Source organism: Panthera uncia, chromosome D2 (genome assembly GCF_023721935.1).
Source record: "Panthera uncia isolate 11264 chromosome D2, Puncia_PCG_1.0, whole genome shotgun sequence".
NCBI classification, from domain to species: Eukaryota; Metazoa; Chordata; class Mammalia; order Carnivora; family Felidae; genus Panthera; species Panthera uncia.
Genome location: NC_064818.1, coordinates 40563370 through 40580674, shown reverse-complemented (window position 1 = coordinate 40580674; position 17305 = coordinate 40563370). Strand labels below are relative to the sequence as shown.

Sequence of the window (17305 nt, the reverse complement as noted above, 5' to 3'; positions counted from 1 at the left end):
GATTCTCTTGAATTTCTAAGATACATATCAGTAGCATTTGTGGTAATGAACATTTTCCCCTTTTCAATATTTTTATTTTTCATTTTTTATATTTATCTGCTTGAAATGGTGATCAATGTGAAATATTAGTGAAGACAATAGTCATTCTTGTTTGTTCTTCTGAACTTGTTTTTAGAATGAGAGCCTACATAATTTATTATTTTAAAAAGTAGTTAATAGTATAAAAATAATACTTAATATATTAATTTTCATAATCACTTTAGGACATATACTTAAATAAGAAAAGAATGATAACTTTCATGAAATTATTTTTTCTGAAAAATATTATAAATTGCCTCAAGCACACTATAAAATATATGTACATCATAAAAATCATTATCAGTAGCAAAATAAAAACAAAGACCCAAGTAACAACCACCCAATTAAGAAATAGAATATATTCTTTAAAACCCACTCAAATGTCTTTTCATTACCTATATGGTGCATTTTCTGTTTTGCGTTGTTTTCTGATTATAGATTTTTTTATGCTCATTAAAAGTAATTTTTAGGAAATTTCATATATTAAAAAAAAAAAAAAGGGTGGGAAATTTTATCTGTTTTTATAGAGGAAGCACCTGTGTTGTGGAGAGTCTAGTGAACTTTTGGGCTGCCAATGCATTTGATGTTAATATTATCCAATAAAACACATGGAAGTCTCAAAAAAAAAAAAAAGTAATTTTTAGGGACGCCTGGGTGGCTTGGTTAAGCGTCTGACTCTTGATTTCAGCTCAGGTTATGATATCACACTTTGTGAGTTTGAGCCCCGTGTCAGGCCCTTTGCTGACAACGTGGAACCTGCTTGGGATTCTGTCTCTCTCTCTCTCTGCCCCTTCCCTGCCTCTCAAAATAAGTAAACTTTAAAAAAAATTTTTTTTAATACTTAAAAGTGTAAAGAATATAATGAACAACGTGTAATTTATCATCTAGCAATCAGTACCCTTAACTTTAGTGTGCTTCCAATGTTTAACATATGTGCATATGTTTATGTGTTTACAAGATATAATCATACTGTTTTAACTTGGAATTTTAAAAGTTTATGATTGTTTTTCTATTATAAGTATCATTTTTAAATGTTGAATCTGTGAGTATCTCTGATTATTTCCTTATGAAAGTTTGTGATGGTGAAAATAGTGCATTGATGGGTACAAACTTCTTACATATAACAACAATATATTTTGCCATTCATTGTATGCCAATTTCTTACATACAATAGCACTCATGCACTTTTTAAGTGTTTATAAGTCATGTAGTCATGTAGTTAACGATTTTTAAAATAATCATTTGACACATTCATATAAATTCCTTGGGGCTTTAGACAAATTATTCTATTTTTCTTCCTTTTCTTTTGAGTTTATTGTCATCTGTGTTTTTATTCAACATTTTTAATTCTCAGTTAATAAGTGTTATCATTTTCTTCTTAAAGATCAGGCAGTGCAAACCAAACTGCAAAATCGAACTTTGCATGTGTAATGGTGCATTCTTGATGCTCTGTTGGTGGTGATGCTGGGTTTTTTAGGTCAGACTTTACAAAGTCAAGTGAAATTTTACAGGAGAAATCAAGCCAGGTGCACTGTACTTCCACAGTATCTGTACCAAACATCATACTTGTCTATGTTACAATTCCATCCCACCACTATTTTCTTAAGTCTGACATGTTGAGAATCACAGAACAAAGGTAGAATGACATATTTATTAAATGTCTGGCTGCTCTAGCTAATGGGGCTTAGAGTCTCCTGCTTTTCTGGTTTCAGCTGCCAGTTCCCAAGCGAGTGATACTGCTGATAAAGTGTGGCTTTGACAGGGAAGAAGGTAAGGGGGCAATATGATTTGGGGAAATATAGAGGTTTAATGCAGAGACTTTTCAGAACTGAAAAAGAAATGCCTTCAGGGCCTCTCTTAAGCCCCACTTAAGTTGATTCTAGGATATCATCACCACTTTCCTCATCGCTATGACCATAAGAGGTCAAGAAAAACCAGCCCAAACAGCAACGCAGAACAAACTTTTAAAGAGTTGGAAAATAAGCTTTGGCTCTCAGTTTGGGTAGGGGTATGGGTAAATTTATTGAGAGGTTCTTTTGACCTCAAATTTTAATTATTGTATTGTACTATTTTTTTTTTTCTTGCCTGCCTTCTAGGCACTCTTTGGTTAAGAAATGCAGAGTACATTGAGTCCTTGACAGGGGAAAAGAGGTTTAGGAAAACTTAATTTAACCTTCTTAGCTCAGCCCATATCTGGAGATTCTCTATACACAGACGGATCTTACTTCCACATCAACATGTGCTGTTCTGGCCCATTAGACCTCAGCAAGATACACCAACCTGGGTCAATCAGTCTTCACATACATCTGAACTCAAATCTCCAGTGTTTGGTTGAGTTTCGGTTCAGTTTTCTGTGCCTTTTCCATGACTGCATTGCATAAGCTTTATTCCTTTTCTGTTGTCTCTGGTTTCCCCCACAAAATCAACTCTAAATTCACCTTTTAAATAATTATTCTCAACAGTTGTTCGGTTTAGCTTAACATGAACGTTAATGTTTCTATGCTTAAGTAATTAACAAGAAGAATTACGAGCACAGCTCTTTGTGGCTCCCGTGTTGCCCTGGCAGTTATTTTCTCCCTTGGTGCACATGCAGCCACACACCCTGTTTGGTCTGTGCAGGAGAATGTATACCACCCCACAATTTGTGGAGCTCAGACACCTCATGGGCAAGGACCCCAAGGCTTCTCTTTTTGGTCAAGGTTAGCCTGCCATTTTTCCTCGATGCTTTTGTCTCTTCCCACCTCCCCACCATACATAATTTCGTGTAAGAATTCAGATTTAGTAAAACAAAAGGCAGGAAGGGGTTTTGCTTTCAATCACTTTGCTTTGTATTGCATTACGAGCCTTCTGTGAGTATATCTTGGAAATGGACATAAAAGGGAAAATGCGAAGAACCCTGAGAAGTGCTTGTAAAAATGAGTAATCAAACCTCTTCCCTTTCTTGGCACATGATTTAATTCCATTTGTGTGTACCTTTACCTCAGTCATTTGGTTAATTTTACATAAGGATTTTGAAAAGGCCTCCACAACAGGACTCAGAAATAACTAGGGCCTCTCTTGATGACTTGACTTCAGGAACAATATACTCAACATATGCAGAATATCTTTTATTTTTAAAGATATGTTAGTGACACACTGGGATTTTTATATTCAACATACAGCAGTTGGACAGAAGTCAAATTGGACATGGCTGCACATAGCTGAGTGTGTTTTGTAAAACCTCTTCCCTAGAAACTCTCAACTGAGCTGCTGACATTCCAGCAACGTTTTTAAACACAGAGTTGCAATTTTAAAAGTATTTAAGTCCTGGGGCGCCTGGGTGGCTCAGTCGGTTGAGCGACTGACTTCGGCTCAAGTCTTACTCTCACGGTTTGTGAGTTTGAGCCCCACGTCGGGCTCTGTGCTGACAGCTCAGAGCCTGAAACCTGCTTCTGATTCTGTGTCTCCCTCTCTCTCTGCCCCTCCCCCACTCATGCTCTGTCTCTCTCTGTCTCAGAAATAAATAAACATTAGAAAAAATTAGAAGTATTTAAGTCCTCGGGGCCCCTGGATGGCTCAGCCCGTTGAGCAGTTGAGCTTCCAACTCTTGATTTTGGATCAGGTCACAATCTCACAGTTCGTGAGTTAGAGCCCCGCATCAGGCTCTGCGCTGACAGCATGGAGCCTGCTTGGGATTCTTTCTCTCCCCCCCTCTCTCTCTGCTCTGCCCCTGCTTGCTCTCTGTCTCAAAATAAATAAATAAACTTTAAAAAAAATATTTAAATCCCAAATCTAATACTCTTTGCAAAATTCTATTTTTTCATTGATTTACCTAATAAATATCCACAATACAGTACAAAGTACTGCAGTAGTAAGTACAAAGTACAAAGGCAAGTACAAAGCAGTAAGTAAAACAACAGAGCCTGAGTTTTCTAGTCTTTCTGGAGGATCATTTTGGATTCTTTTGGAGAATGAAAGAATGTAGTTATATTTGGAGCCAGTGAGATGTAATGGAAGGTACCAGAAGACCTAGGTTTATGTGATCAACTATACTTTATATACTTTATTGGAGATTAATTACATGTAGGCATTATTTAAAATATGAAATTTCTGTATAAATACAAATTACTTATTGGGGCGCCTGGGTGGCTCAGTCGGTTAAGCGTCTGACTTCGGCTCAGGTCATGATCTCGTGGTCCGTGGGTTCGAGCCCCGCGTCGGGCTCTGTGCTGACAGCTCAGAGCCTGGAGCCTGTTTCAGATTCTGTGTCTCCCTCTTTCTCTGACCCTCCCCTGTTCATGCTCTCTCTCTCTCTCTCTCTCTCTCTCTCTCTGTGTCTCAAAAATAAATAAATGTTAAAAAAATTTTTTTTAAATTACTTATTCCTAAATCCTAAGGTATTTGGAAACCAGTTCCAGTCTCCATATAATCCAGTCTCCAGTCTTACTCCTAATACTATGTGAATTTCAGTTTTTAATCTGTATCTACCTATAGTTTAGCTCTGATCAAGTATATAAAGTAAGTATGCATTATCTACATTTTTTTTTTAACGTTTTTTTTTTTTTTTTTTTTTTTGAGACAGGGAGAGACAGAGCATGAACAGGGGAGGGTCAGAGAGAGGGAAACACAGAATCTGAAACAGGCTCCAGGCTCTGAGCTGTCAGCACAGAGCCCGACGCGGGGCTCGAACTCACGGGCCGCGAGATCGTGACCTGAGCTGAAGTCGGCCGCTCAACCGAATGAGCCACCCAGGCGCCCCTACATTTTTTAGACGAACAAGGTTTAAAACTTGAACAACCACACATAACCAATGCTATGGATGTTACCTTAAAATAATGTATAGAGTTCCCTCCAAACGAACGTGGACTACATGGAATATTGTTCCCCCTCCCTGATCTTCACTAGACAACTAGTAAGGTAATAGCAACAAACTTTTCGTTGATGGTTTATTATAGGCTGAGTGCTTAGAAAATGCTTTCTTGCATTATCTTGTTTTTTTTAAAGCCTGCATATGACACAAGTATCAAAATGTTTTTGTCTGAAATAGTGCTATTGTGGGGAATATGTTGGGATAGACCCAGGGCTCATGCATTTTCACGTCTGTGCAAAACAACAGAGATTGGGGGAAGTGGTAGAAAACATCCTGAACAAATAATGTTAGTAAACAATGCCAAATTTAGAAGGGTATGATGGAAAGGCAAGCATGCCTGGAATATAGCAGAGAGGGAGGACTTTGCATTGAACAGCTTAATTTCTCTATATACCGATAAAAATGCATAATAACAAGAAAGAAATTGCTTCTAGGACTCTATTAATTCATCAATTTAACAGATACTTATTAAGGCTTCTGCACCTTACACCTGCTTTAGGTTCTCTTGTGTATCTTTTGGATACAGAATTGAATGAAGAAAAAATGTTACTTATACGGAAGACATTTTAATACAAGATTGGAATTAAATGATAATAATAGTAGAACACTATGTAAATTTCAAATGTATAATATGAGGACATTTTCTCAGGAAAAAAATAGAACACTTGGCAGGGTAACAGCCATGAAAAAAATTCTCTTTAATAAACACGGTGTACTTAATTTCCCATGATTTAACAGAGCTGTGTCATCAGTGTCCCTTGTGGCACAATATTCTATAATTTCTGAATATTTTTGTGACTTATTGTGATAAAGCTAAAATAAAAATATGTGCCGCTCCAAGCACATGTTAACTGATTTTTAAAAATTACTCCTGGTTCCTCCCATTGTTCTAAAATAGGACTTACATATTACATAAAACTTTAAAAGCTGATACATCCAGGTTGAACAAAGAATCATCGCCAAGAAAAAAGGAAACCTTTTCTACTTTCACAGAAAACAAATGTTAAGATTCTATACAGATGTATCCTTTACATTGGATATTGTATTAGAGCCCTCCTTGCAGGAAATGAAATAGTTTTAGCACTATTAGCATTAGCCTTCCTAGATTGGTGTCTTAAAGTTTTAAAATGCATAACCTGAGGGACGCCTGTATGGCTCAATCCGTTAAGCATCCAACTTCTCACAGTCTGTGAGTTCCATCCCCATGTTGGGTTCTGTGCTGACAGCTCAGAGCCTGGATCCTCTTTCAGATTCTGTGTCTCCCTCTCTCTGCCCCTCCTCCACTCACTCACTCTGTCTCTGTCTCTGTATCTCTCTGTCTCTTTCTCTCTCAAAAATGAGTAAACATTAAAAATTTTTTTTAATGCATAACCTGAAAATGAGGTCAATTTTGCATTATAAGAACACATCAAGATCTATGTAAAAAGAGTGTCCATTTGGTGTATTTTTTGAGAAAGCACTTTCATGTTAACAAATAGCATGTGTATGAATTTTAGATTTTATAGGAGGAAATGGATAATGAACTTAGTTTGTAGTACTGATCAATAAAACTTTAACATTTTAATTCCGGTATAGTTAACATAAAGTGTTATATTAGTTTCCTATGTGCAATATAGTGATTCAGCAATTCTCTACATTACTCAGTGCTCATCATGGTAAGTGTACTCTTTAATCCCCATCACCTGTTTCACCCAACATAGAAATTTAATAATTTTAAATAACATTATTCTTTAAAAATATAATTTAGCAATCTGAGAGGACATTTTAATAATATTAAAATCACCCAGAAATTAATATGTAAATTTTAAACCACAATGACTTACAGATAATAATCACATATCCACAGCAAAAATTGACAAATGTTGACTTTTTATCTTTGTATCTTAAATTTTTTTAAGTAAATAAATAGAATATTGCAGATGGGTGCACCTGAGTGACTCAGTTGGTTGAGTGTCTGACTCTTGATTTCTGCTCGAGTCATGGTCTCGTGATTTGTGAGATTGAGCCCTGTGTCAGGCTCTGCATTGGTAGCAGAAAGCCTGCTTAGGATTCTCTCTTTCCCTCTCTTTGCCCCTCACCCACTCATGTGCACACATATTCTCTCTGTCTCTCTCTCTCTTAAATAAACATTTTTTAAAGGTTTTTTTTTTTTTTTTTTTTTTTTACTTTAAGAGAGAGCACAAGCAGGGGAGGGGAAGAGAGAGAGGGAGACACAGAATCTGAAGAAGGCTCCAGGCTCCAAGCTGTCAACACAGAGCCTGACGCGGGGCTTGAACTTGCAAACTGTGAGATGTTGACCTGAACCGAAAGTTACATGCTTAACCGACTAAGCCACCCAGGTGCACCTCAGAATAAACAAACATTAAAAAAAATAAAATATTGCTGATAAATCTAAATCCTCTTTGTTATTCTCTTTAGTCCCCCCTTCCTTTTCTTCCTCAAAATAAAATTGTGTACTTGTTTTGCATAATTTCGGTCCATGTTTTAAAGCCATTACTGTACACTTTTTATCCACAAAAACTTGTCTGTATGTTTTAATTCATGTAATTTTTATAACTTCCCTTTTTCATTTAATCGTATGTTTTTGAGATAAATTCAGGTTAATGCAACACTTGTATTTCAATTACAGTAAAACCTTGGTTTGTGAGCATAATTTCGTTCCAGAAACATGCCTGTAATCCAAAGCTCTTGTATATCCAAGCGAATCTCCCCATAAGAAACAGTGGAAACCCAGATAATTCATTCCACAACCCAGAAATATTCATGTAAAAATGATTACAATACTGAAATACTGCAATATAATACAAAATAATAAAATACAAAATATAAAGAAAAATAAATTAACCTGTACTTACCTTTGAAAACCTTCATGGCTCTCTCACTTGTGAGGCAGACAAGAGAGAGGAGGGTTATTGTGTAGGATGACTCTCACTATCACTAATGGAATCATTGCCATCTATTGGCTCAATGGAATCTTTTTCTTTTCATGCACCTTTAACAAGGAACCTATCCAATGATGCTTGCTTTTGCCTCCTTTTGAGGATTTTGCAGAGATGTGACATTGCATTGTCCTTAAACAGATTCATCTCTCACACTGCTATAGCCTTATTCAGGTGGTGCTTTTCTACAAAATTTTGCACTGTTTCCCACATTTTACACATCTCCGTATTCTCATTTGAACTGAGGGATTCCTCTGCCTTTTTCTCCTCCTCTGCAGATGAGATGCAGACATAGACTTCCTATAAAATCTTGCAGTTTTGGCCACTTGCATACCTTGTTCGTACTTCCTAATGACTTCCTTCTTAACTTCCACCATAATAATTTCCTTTTTCTTACTGCCTTTCTTTTCAACCTTTTTCTGCATGGGGCCATTGTATGCGCTCACACTGATATTGACTACAGTACCATATTGAACTCTTGTCGTATATTCTTTTTAATATAACTGGCAATAAGGCAGCAGAGGAAAGGGTCTATATCTGCAGGCAGCGTGACCTGGAATGAAGCAAAGCCTTCCTAAACTTACTCTTGTATGGCAAAGCAAAGGACTGTCCACAGGTGCTTTGAAGTGCCAAAAAATACACTAGTGCCGGTGTGGACACCTTCCAGAGTTCTGAAAAATCACTGGTTTCTGCCAAACACTGCAACCTGAGCATCCTAGCATGGGAGATGATCACCCACAATCCCTCAGAGAGAGAGAGAAAGGGAGAGAGAGGGAGGGAGGGGAGCCATTGGCTCAGTTGTGATCATGTGACTTTCAGCATCATGTACTACTTGTATTGCAACACGTTGCTCATTTATCAAGTTAAAGTGTGTTAGAAATGTTTGCTTGTGATGCGGAACAATTGCAGAACAAGTTACAATCAAGGCTTTAGTGTATTTAAATTGTTAGGTTTATTCACTTTATGAATATAGCACATTTACCTGTTCCTGCATTGATGTTCCTTTTGCCAGTTAGGTTTGCAATGTGTTTTGCAAGAAATATTTCATCAGGTTGAGGAATTACTCTTCTATTCCTATTTTTCTGAGAGTAGTTTGCAATCATAAGTGTCCCTTAAATTTATGTATACACACATACACACACACACATATATGTACACACACACATCCAGTTTTGGGCTTTTTAAATTATGTTACTTTATTATTGTAACAAAGAAAACCAGAAGTTAGCTCAAATACAAGCACCATTAATGGTCATTTTCAGTCTCCTATACCAAAAATTATTAATAAGTACTATCTTTATGTAACACATTTCCCCAAATATATCTTAATTAAAAATAAATAGCATTTTGAGATATAATTTACATACCATAAAGTTCACTCATTTAAAGTGATTTTAAATGCTTTTTAATATATTTACAGAGTAGTGTATAACCATCACTATAGTAATTTTAGATCATTTTTATCACTCCCCTAGTCATTTTGTATCCAATAACAAACATTTTAATTTGTTTAAATTAAACAATTCTTCCTCTTCCACCCACACAATTCCCACCCAGCCCTAAGCAACCACTAATATACTTTGTTTCTATAAATCTGTCCATTCTGGACATTTCACATAAACAGTATCATATAACATGTAATTGTGATTGTCTTTTTTGCCTATCACATTTTATGTTTTTGAGATTCATTCCTGTTGGGGCATGTCTCGGTACTTCATTATCTGCCCATTATTATAACATGCCACATGTTGTGTATTTATTCATCCATTCATGAACATTTGGGTTGTTTCTCCCTTTTTTCTATTGTCATTAAGGTTGCTGTGAACATTTGTGTATAGGTTTTTGCATGGACATATATCTTCAATGCTTTTGAGTAGGGAGTTAGTGGAATTGGAGGGTCATATGGTAACTCTATGTTTAACATTTTGAGGAATGGTCAAACTGTTTTCCAAAAGGCTGCACCAGTTTACATTCCTACCAACAATGTATGAGTGTTCCAATTTCTCCCCATCCTTATCAAAACTTATCGTTGTCTGTCTTTTTTTATTAGGAGCCATCTTCGTATTTGTGCAGGAGTATCTCATTTTGTTTTTCTCTAATGACTGATGGTATTGAGTATCTTCATGTGCTCATTTGTCATTTTAAAATCTTCTTTGCAGAAATGTCTATTCAAATCCTTTGACGATTTTTAATTGAATGATTTTTATTGATTTTTTAAAAATATATCCTAGATGTAATTATTTTATTAGGTATATGATTTGCAAATAATTTTCCCATTCTGTGGGTTGTCTTTTCACTTTCTTGATGGTATTCTTTAAAGCACAAACATTTTCAGGACCTGAGTGGGCTCAGTCTGTTAAGTGTCTGACTTTTGATTTGGGCTCAGGTCATGATCTCACAGTGCCTGGGATTGAGCCTCATGTTGGGCTCTGTGCCGACAGCATGGAGCCTGTTTGGGATTCTCTTTCTCTCCCTATGCCCTTCTCCTCCTCTTGTGCGTGTGCGTGTGCGCGCACTCTCTCTCTCTCTCTCTCTCTCTCTCTCAAAATAAACATTTAAAAACATAAAGCATATTTTTAAATTTTAATTAAGTCCAACTTAACAATCTTAGAACTTTTGCTATTGGTGTTACAATGAAGATATCCTTATCTAATGAATAAAATCATGATTTACTCCTTCATATTCTTCTAAAAGTTTTATAGCTTTACTATTGCATTTAAGTTTATGATACAGTTTGAGTTAATTTTTGTGTGTAGTGTGAGACAAGGGATAAAATTGATTCTTTTTATGTGAACATGAATTTGTCCCGTAAAATTGTTTTTTTCTTATATCTTAACATCCTGTTCTCTTTCTGTGGTTATCATAATTTATTTTCTTAAATTTTAGTGAGGTGAATTACATCAATTTTTCTGGTATTGTACCATCCTTATAATTCTGTTATGAATTTAACTTGGTCATAATACTTTATTTTAAATACACTACTGAATCTCATTTGTTAATGTTTTATTTAGATTTGTTTCAACTTTGTTAATAAGTAAAATTATTCTGTTATAATGAAAATATCCATTTCTGTTATAGTCCTTAGCCTCTTCTGACATCAAATATACCAGCTTGTGAAATGAGATGGACAGTTTCCTTATTTTTCTACCCTTAGATCATTTTTACTTACGAAGATTCAATAAAATATTATTTGAACACAATGACATTCCTCTATGTCTATGTGTGTGTCTGCCCACCTGCACATTGAGTTATAGGAGAATGAGAAAGGATTTTTGAAAATAAAATAACTATTAAAATAATTTTCACATTTTTTATTAATTTAATTCAATTTTTGCTCTTTATGTTTTCATAAAACCTGTTCTATTCAATCTATTTTTAAACTTATTATGCTACTTTTATATTTCAGAATCTATGCAGTGGTCATTCTACACAGTTTTGGATTCCATTTTCATTCACAATATTTTCTTTATATCAATTCTGTTTCTTTAGACTTGCTCGGTGTTTGTAATTTTCAGTCTTTTTCACAAACCATATTTTCTCCTTGTGTTCACTTCCATTTTTTATTTTTATGATTTTATTTGATTCCTACAATTTTTTTCTATTTTGTATTATAAGTCCTCCTCTTTTCTTTATTATTTTCTTTCTACTTTTTGAATTGGAGATAAGGTGGGTGATGAATGTACCTCTTTTTCAGTCTTCTTTAACTGATTTGTTTTAAATGCTGTACTGTTTCCTTTTTTCTTATTATTACTGAATTTAATGCTGAAATTTCTGTGTTGCTTTAGCAGCAAGTTGCATGTTTTAGCACATGTTACTTTTGTGACTTTAAAAAGGAGTATTTTATAGCTTCTGTTACACTTCTTAAACCATGGAATCCCCAAGGTTTCCTTTTTTTAGTCCGTTTCTATAATATAGGGATTAGCTTATCATTTAATTGAAGATTTCTAACTTATTTAATTATGATAAAAAATGTAGTCAGGGGGCACCTGGGTGGCTCAGTAGGTTAAACATCCATCTCTTGGTTTTGGCTCAGATCATGATCCCACAGTTTGTGAGTTTGAGCCCTACATCAGGCTCTGAGCTGGCAGCGTGAAGCCTGCTTGAGTTTCTCTCTCTCTCCCTCTCTCCCTCTCTCCCTCTCTCCCTGCCCTTCCCTGACTTGTGCTGTCTCTCTCTCTCTCAAAATAAATAAATAAAATTTAAACAAAAATTTTTTAAATGTAGTCAGTATAGTGTTGATTCTTTGAAATTGGTTGAGACTTTATTGGTAACCTGATAAGTCAACATTTTTTAATGTTACATTTGTCTTTGAAAAATGTGTTTATTCTTTAACATTTTTGATTATCTAAATTTATTTAATTTTTCTTCGCAAATAAATCCCCATAGTTTCTGTAGTTTCAAATTTTATAAGTCTGTGAACCAGTGTGGCTTCAGCTTTTAAATTTTGTTCTGAGATTCCTCTTCATTTATAACACTGGGCACATCCAACTTTTAATTCTTGATGCTACTTTCTACACCAAAATACCTTATTCTAATTATGCAGAAGTATTACACGTTTGGAGACAGAAGGATGAACAACCAGCTCATTTTTTTTTTTCAAATTTACCAGGAATCCATGAGAGTAAATCTTAAAATTTTCAAAATTAGGCCATTTTTTAAAAATGACCCAGTCCGAATAATTAATTCAGACAAAGTTGCCTTTAACTTTGATGAACAAAGATTCTAATACTTTTATAGATATTATAGATTACACAAAAAGGAATACTTATCAATTAATTTTAAGGAAATAGCATACTGCTTTAAATAATACAAAAATAACACAAAATAGTCATGAATAAAACATTTCTCATTATTTTATAGATCAAGTTTCTGTATAACAGTGAGCCAAAGATTTTTTTTTAAAACACCATAACCAAGTAGTGTTTATCCAATAAATAAGAAATTTGCAGATGGTTTAACTTGGAAATCTGGTAACACCTAATAATATTTTAATATATCTAGAAGAAAACAAATATATGGTTTTGCAGTGAAAACACCAAAGTAAAGATAAAGATATTTTACCCAAAGTAAAATATCTATTTCTGCAAATACTACTAAGATTAGAATGACACTCCTTTTAGACAATAAATGTCACTCTGAAACCATAATAATAATAAAGATAAAAATTATATCATCACTTTAATGCTGGAAACATCTCCATTAAATCAGGTCCATAACATGTCTTACGTAAACCACTCTTTAAGAGATTTCTGGAAATTGTAATCAATCCACTTTACAAAGTAGTAGGAAATGAAAGTATATAATTGGAAAAGACTAGGAAATTCATCATTATTTACAGATTATATGGCTCTGCCATGGAAACCTAAGAGCATAAAATGAAAAAATTATTATTTTGTTATTATTATTTATTATGATTCCTATTATTGTTTAAGTATGCTCCACACCCAGCGTAGAGCCCAACACAGAGCTTGAACTCACAACCCTGAGATCAAGACCTGAGCTGAGATCAAGAGTTGGATGCTTACCTGATTGAGCCACGCAGGTGTCCTAAAATGACAAAAATTATTAACCACAATAAGAAATTTCAGTAAGATGTCAGCTTATAAGTGAAGAACACAAAACCACTTTCTGTGTGTACCAGTAATAAGTGATAAAAAAATGAAAAGAAAAGACAATCATAATGACTATATGAAGAAAGCAAACAAATTGCTAACTCATGTAATGAAAAGATGTAGACTTAGAAAACATAATGTAAGATATAAATTCTAATCAAACTTATCTATGAAAACTATATCAGGATTCTTTTTTCTTTTTTAGGAACCAACAGTTCTAAAGTTCATTTTTAAAAATAAATGCTGTAGAATAATCATATATCAAATTAATAATATAATAATGAAGTGTGAGCTGTTCTCACAGATTTTAAACCTCATCGGGATTTTCTGGTCTTGTATACTTTCAGCATATTGATTCCCCCCACATACTGTTACCCTTAAACTGCATTTGAAGGGCCAAATTTACACTGCTGTAACAGTGGTCTAACTAAAGCCATGGTCCACTATGCAGAGATATCTATTAAACAAACTCTACCAGTATCAACCTCTTGGACAGTAGTGTTTGTGCAGTTATTAGGATAATTTAGTTGATTTCTTGCATTATTTAAAAAACTTACATCAAGTGCAAAAAGTTCTGTCTCAAAACCTTAAATCACTGGATGTAGAGAAAATAAATATTCTTTGACCTTGTGAAACCTGGACATCTCATACTCCTGGTATTTAGCTCGATGTACCATTTTTTCATAAAGATCCAAATTCAAGAACAAATTGCTGGAAGGGGTCTTTGCATATCCTGAGCTCTGGAAGTTAGGATAAAGCTGGGTTTCATAGCTCTCTCACTTCTGGTGCCTTTTCACTTGCTTATCTTCTACAATACAAGATAAGCTCATTGAGAATAGTCACCTTTTTTTATCTACATCTTTCTTTAAGATGCTCGTAGATCAGAGTGCCTGGGTGGCTCACTCGGTTGAGCGTCAGACTCTTGATTTCAGTTCAGGTCATGATTTTCTGGTTTGTGAGACAGGAGCCCTGTGTTGGGCTCCATACTGACAGCACACAGGACCTGCTTGGGATTCTCTCTCTCCCTGTCTCTCTGCCCCTCCCCTGCTTGCATGCTCTCTAAATAAATACATACATACATAAGATGGCTCCTATATCAATGCCAGACACACAGAATGTGCTTACTGAATACATGCAGGGATATGGGAAAAGGAGCACACATTTCTCATATATCTCACATGGTACCACAGCATGCCCAGATCTGGTAATGATGTGAAAATGGAGGTGGAAGGGAGAGGCAAATGAGTAGGTGAGAAGAAGGGGCATTGAAGTCCTTCTCTGTGAAAGGGGACATATCAGCTCTCTCAGTCTTGTCTCCCTTTTCCTGGATCAAGGACAGGAAAGCACCCACAGGAAAACCTGGAAGTTGGTCAAGAGGCTGCTTGCTAACATAGAGCATCACAGCTTCAAGGCAATCATCAAAAGCAATTCTGGAGCATTCACAACAAATCACAACATCCAGTATCTCTTCCTGCCAGCTACTGGTGGTGGCCACATGAAGGCATTGGGGGAGGGGGGGATTCCCTGCCCATGGAGCATGGCTCAGTGCCCTGTAGCCTGTAGTCTTGTGATTCCTGCTGACAGAGGTTATGTCTGTGTGTATTTGTGACTTCACCTGAGAGTTCTGCTGTGATTGGGAAGGGCTGGAAACAGAAAGCCAGCACTTTATCTGGCCGAAGGGGCAAGGTTTAGAAAGTTTCTGATTTTTCTGCTTTTATAAAAAATTGTTCCTCCCAACTTCTCTAGCCTAGGAAAGCACCTGTTATCCTTCCCTAGAGCTGGCCATTTTTTTTCTGCTTTACAAATGGAAATACAGTTCCCTTTAGGCTTCAGAGTCTACATTTGTAGGGAAATTTCCAGCTTGTTTTCCTCTTCTCAGTTTCCATTTCAAAATGTCTCAGCAAGTTTTTCTCCAAGCAAGCTGTGTGTAAATGAATGTGTGGGAACATTCACTACAAATTAGAGTTCAGAGTACACATCTGAGAAGAATGCAGAGGAAATCCTCTAGGGTGAAGGCAAGAGCAGGCTGAGACAGGCTCTCAAGATTAAGACCTGCAAATATGTCATTATCACACTCTGGGCTGGCCCTGCTGAGCTCCATTCAAAGACTGAATATACATTCAAATTGGTAGAAGGGCTTTCCTACTAGGAAGAGATTTTGAACTACAGGGGTGCAGTTTCTGCCTGGGTTCCTTTATGTTCTGCACCAGCTGGTTAGCTCCAGAAGCACTTTCTCCTGTCTCACCACCCTTGTTAACACATGGAGGGGAAGGGTTTTTGTAAAGTCTTCTTTTAGAATGTTAGCATAATAAGCCAACAAAGGGGAGTTGATTTATAGGATATTAGGGCAGAATTTAAAAAGTTAAAAAAAATGTTAATGTTTATTATTTTGAGAGAGAGAGAAAGAGGGAAAGAGAGAGAATAAGAGCCCCATGTGGGGCTCGATCCCATGAACCCCGAGATTATGACCTGATCCAAAACCAAGAGTTGGGTGCTCAATGTACTGAGCCACACAGGTGCCCATTAAATTTGATTTTTATACCATGTGGTGTAACACTTTCAAGGAATTTAGGTAATTGCAAAAAGGAAGGAAAACTGTTGCTACTCTATCACCTGTTCCAACTTTTCTTACATCATGGTGAATTTTATTTTGTTGATTTCTGGATCATAAAAGTAAACTATTATATACATTTATTGTTGAGTGTTAAAAGTGTCTATTTTGGATAACCGTCCTTAATTAGGTGTGTTTGTGCTTTGTCTTCTCAATTTCCTTGCTTTGTCTTAACAGAAGCAGACATTTTTAATTTTAATGGACTTCAGCTTCTCAGTTATTTTTTTCATGAATTATGTCTTTAATGTTATATCTAAAAAGGCACTACCATACCCAAGATTGTGTAGATTTTCTCCTATGCTATCTTTTAAAAAATTTTTTTTAACATTTATTTATCATTGAGAGACAGAGAGCATGAGCAGGGGAGGGGCAGAGAGACAGGGAGACACAGAATCTGAAGCAGGCTCCAGGCTCTGAGCTGTCAGCACAGAGCCTGATGTGGGGCTCGAACTCACAAACCATGAGATCATGACCTGAGCCAAAGTCAGCTGCCTAACCAACTGAGCCACCCAGGTACCCCTCTCCTATGGTATCTTTTAGGAGTTTTATGCTTTTGCTTCAGAATCATTTTGTTGATATACATAAAATCATTTGAAGGGATTTCGATTGGGATTGCATCAAATCTGTAAAACAATTTGATAAGAACTGACTTCTTGAGAATATTGAGTTTTCTTATCCATGAATGTGGATTATCTATTTGACCCTTCAATTTTGTTTGTCACAGTTTTGTAGTTTATGTCACATAGATCTTGTACAAATTTTCTTAGATTTGTACTCAAGTATTTCAGCTTTTTGGAGGCTGATTTAAATGTTTTTTTTTCTTTTTTAGACTATTGATGGGATGAATTACTATTAATTGAATTTTTGCATATTGAACTAATCTTGCAAACCCAGATTAAATTGTGCTTGGTTATGGATTACAATTATTTCTATCATTTCTGGATTTGACTTGCTGTTGTTGAGGATTTTTGCATCTATGTTCGTGAGAGATCTTGGCCTATAGACTTCTCTTCTCATAATGTCTTTGGTCTTATTATGAGGATTATAATGGCCTCATAAAATGAGTTAGAAAGTATTCCCTCTGTTTCTATTCTCTGAAGGAGATAGTAGAGAATTGATAAAATCTCTTCCTTACATATTTGGTAAAATTCACCAGTGAACCCACCTGGGCCTCATACTTTCTGTTTTGGAAGATTATTAATTACTGTTTCAATTT

General features: G+C 35.6%; 1 protein-coding gene across 16 annotated transcripts in view; it reads left to right on the top strand.

Moving 5' to 3' along the window:
• Positions 1 to 17305, top strand: part of LOC125932768 (uncharacterized) — a 789340-nt gene that overhangs the window by 548987 nt on the left and 223048 nt on the right. For all 16 annotated transcript variants that reach the window (XM_049645300.1, XM_049645303.1, XM_049645304.1 and 13 more), the window contains one exon: positions 1791 to 1848. In XM_049645300.1, the coding sequence (XP_049501257.1) occupies positions 1791 to 1848 (58 nt within the window). The remainder of the gene's footprint in view (positions 1 to 1790; positions 1849 to 17305) is intronic.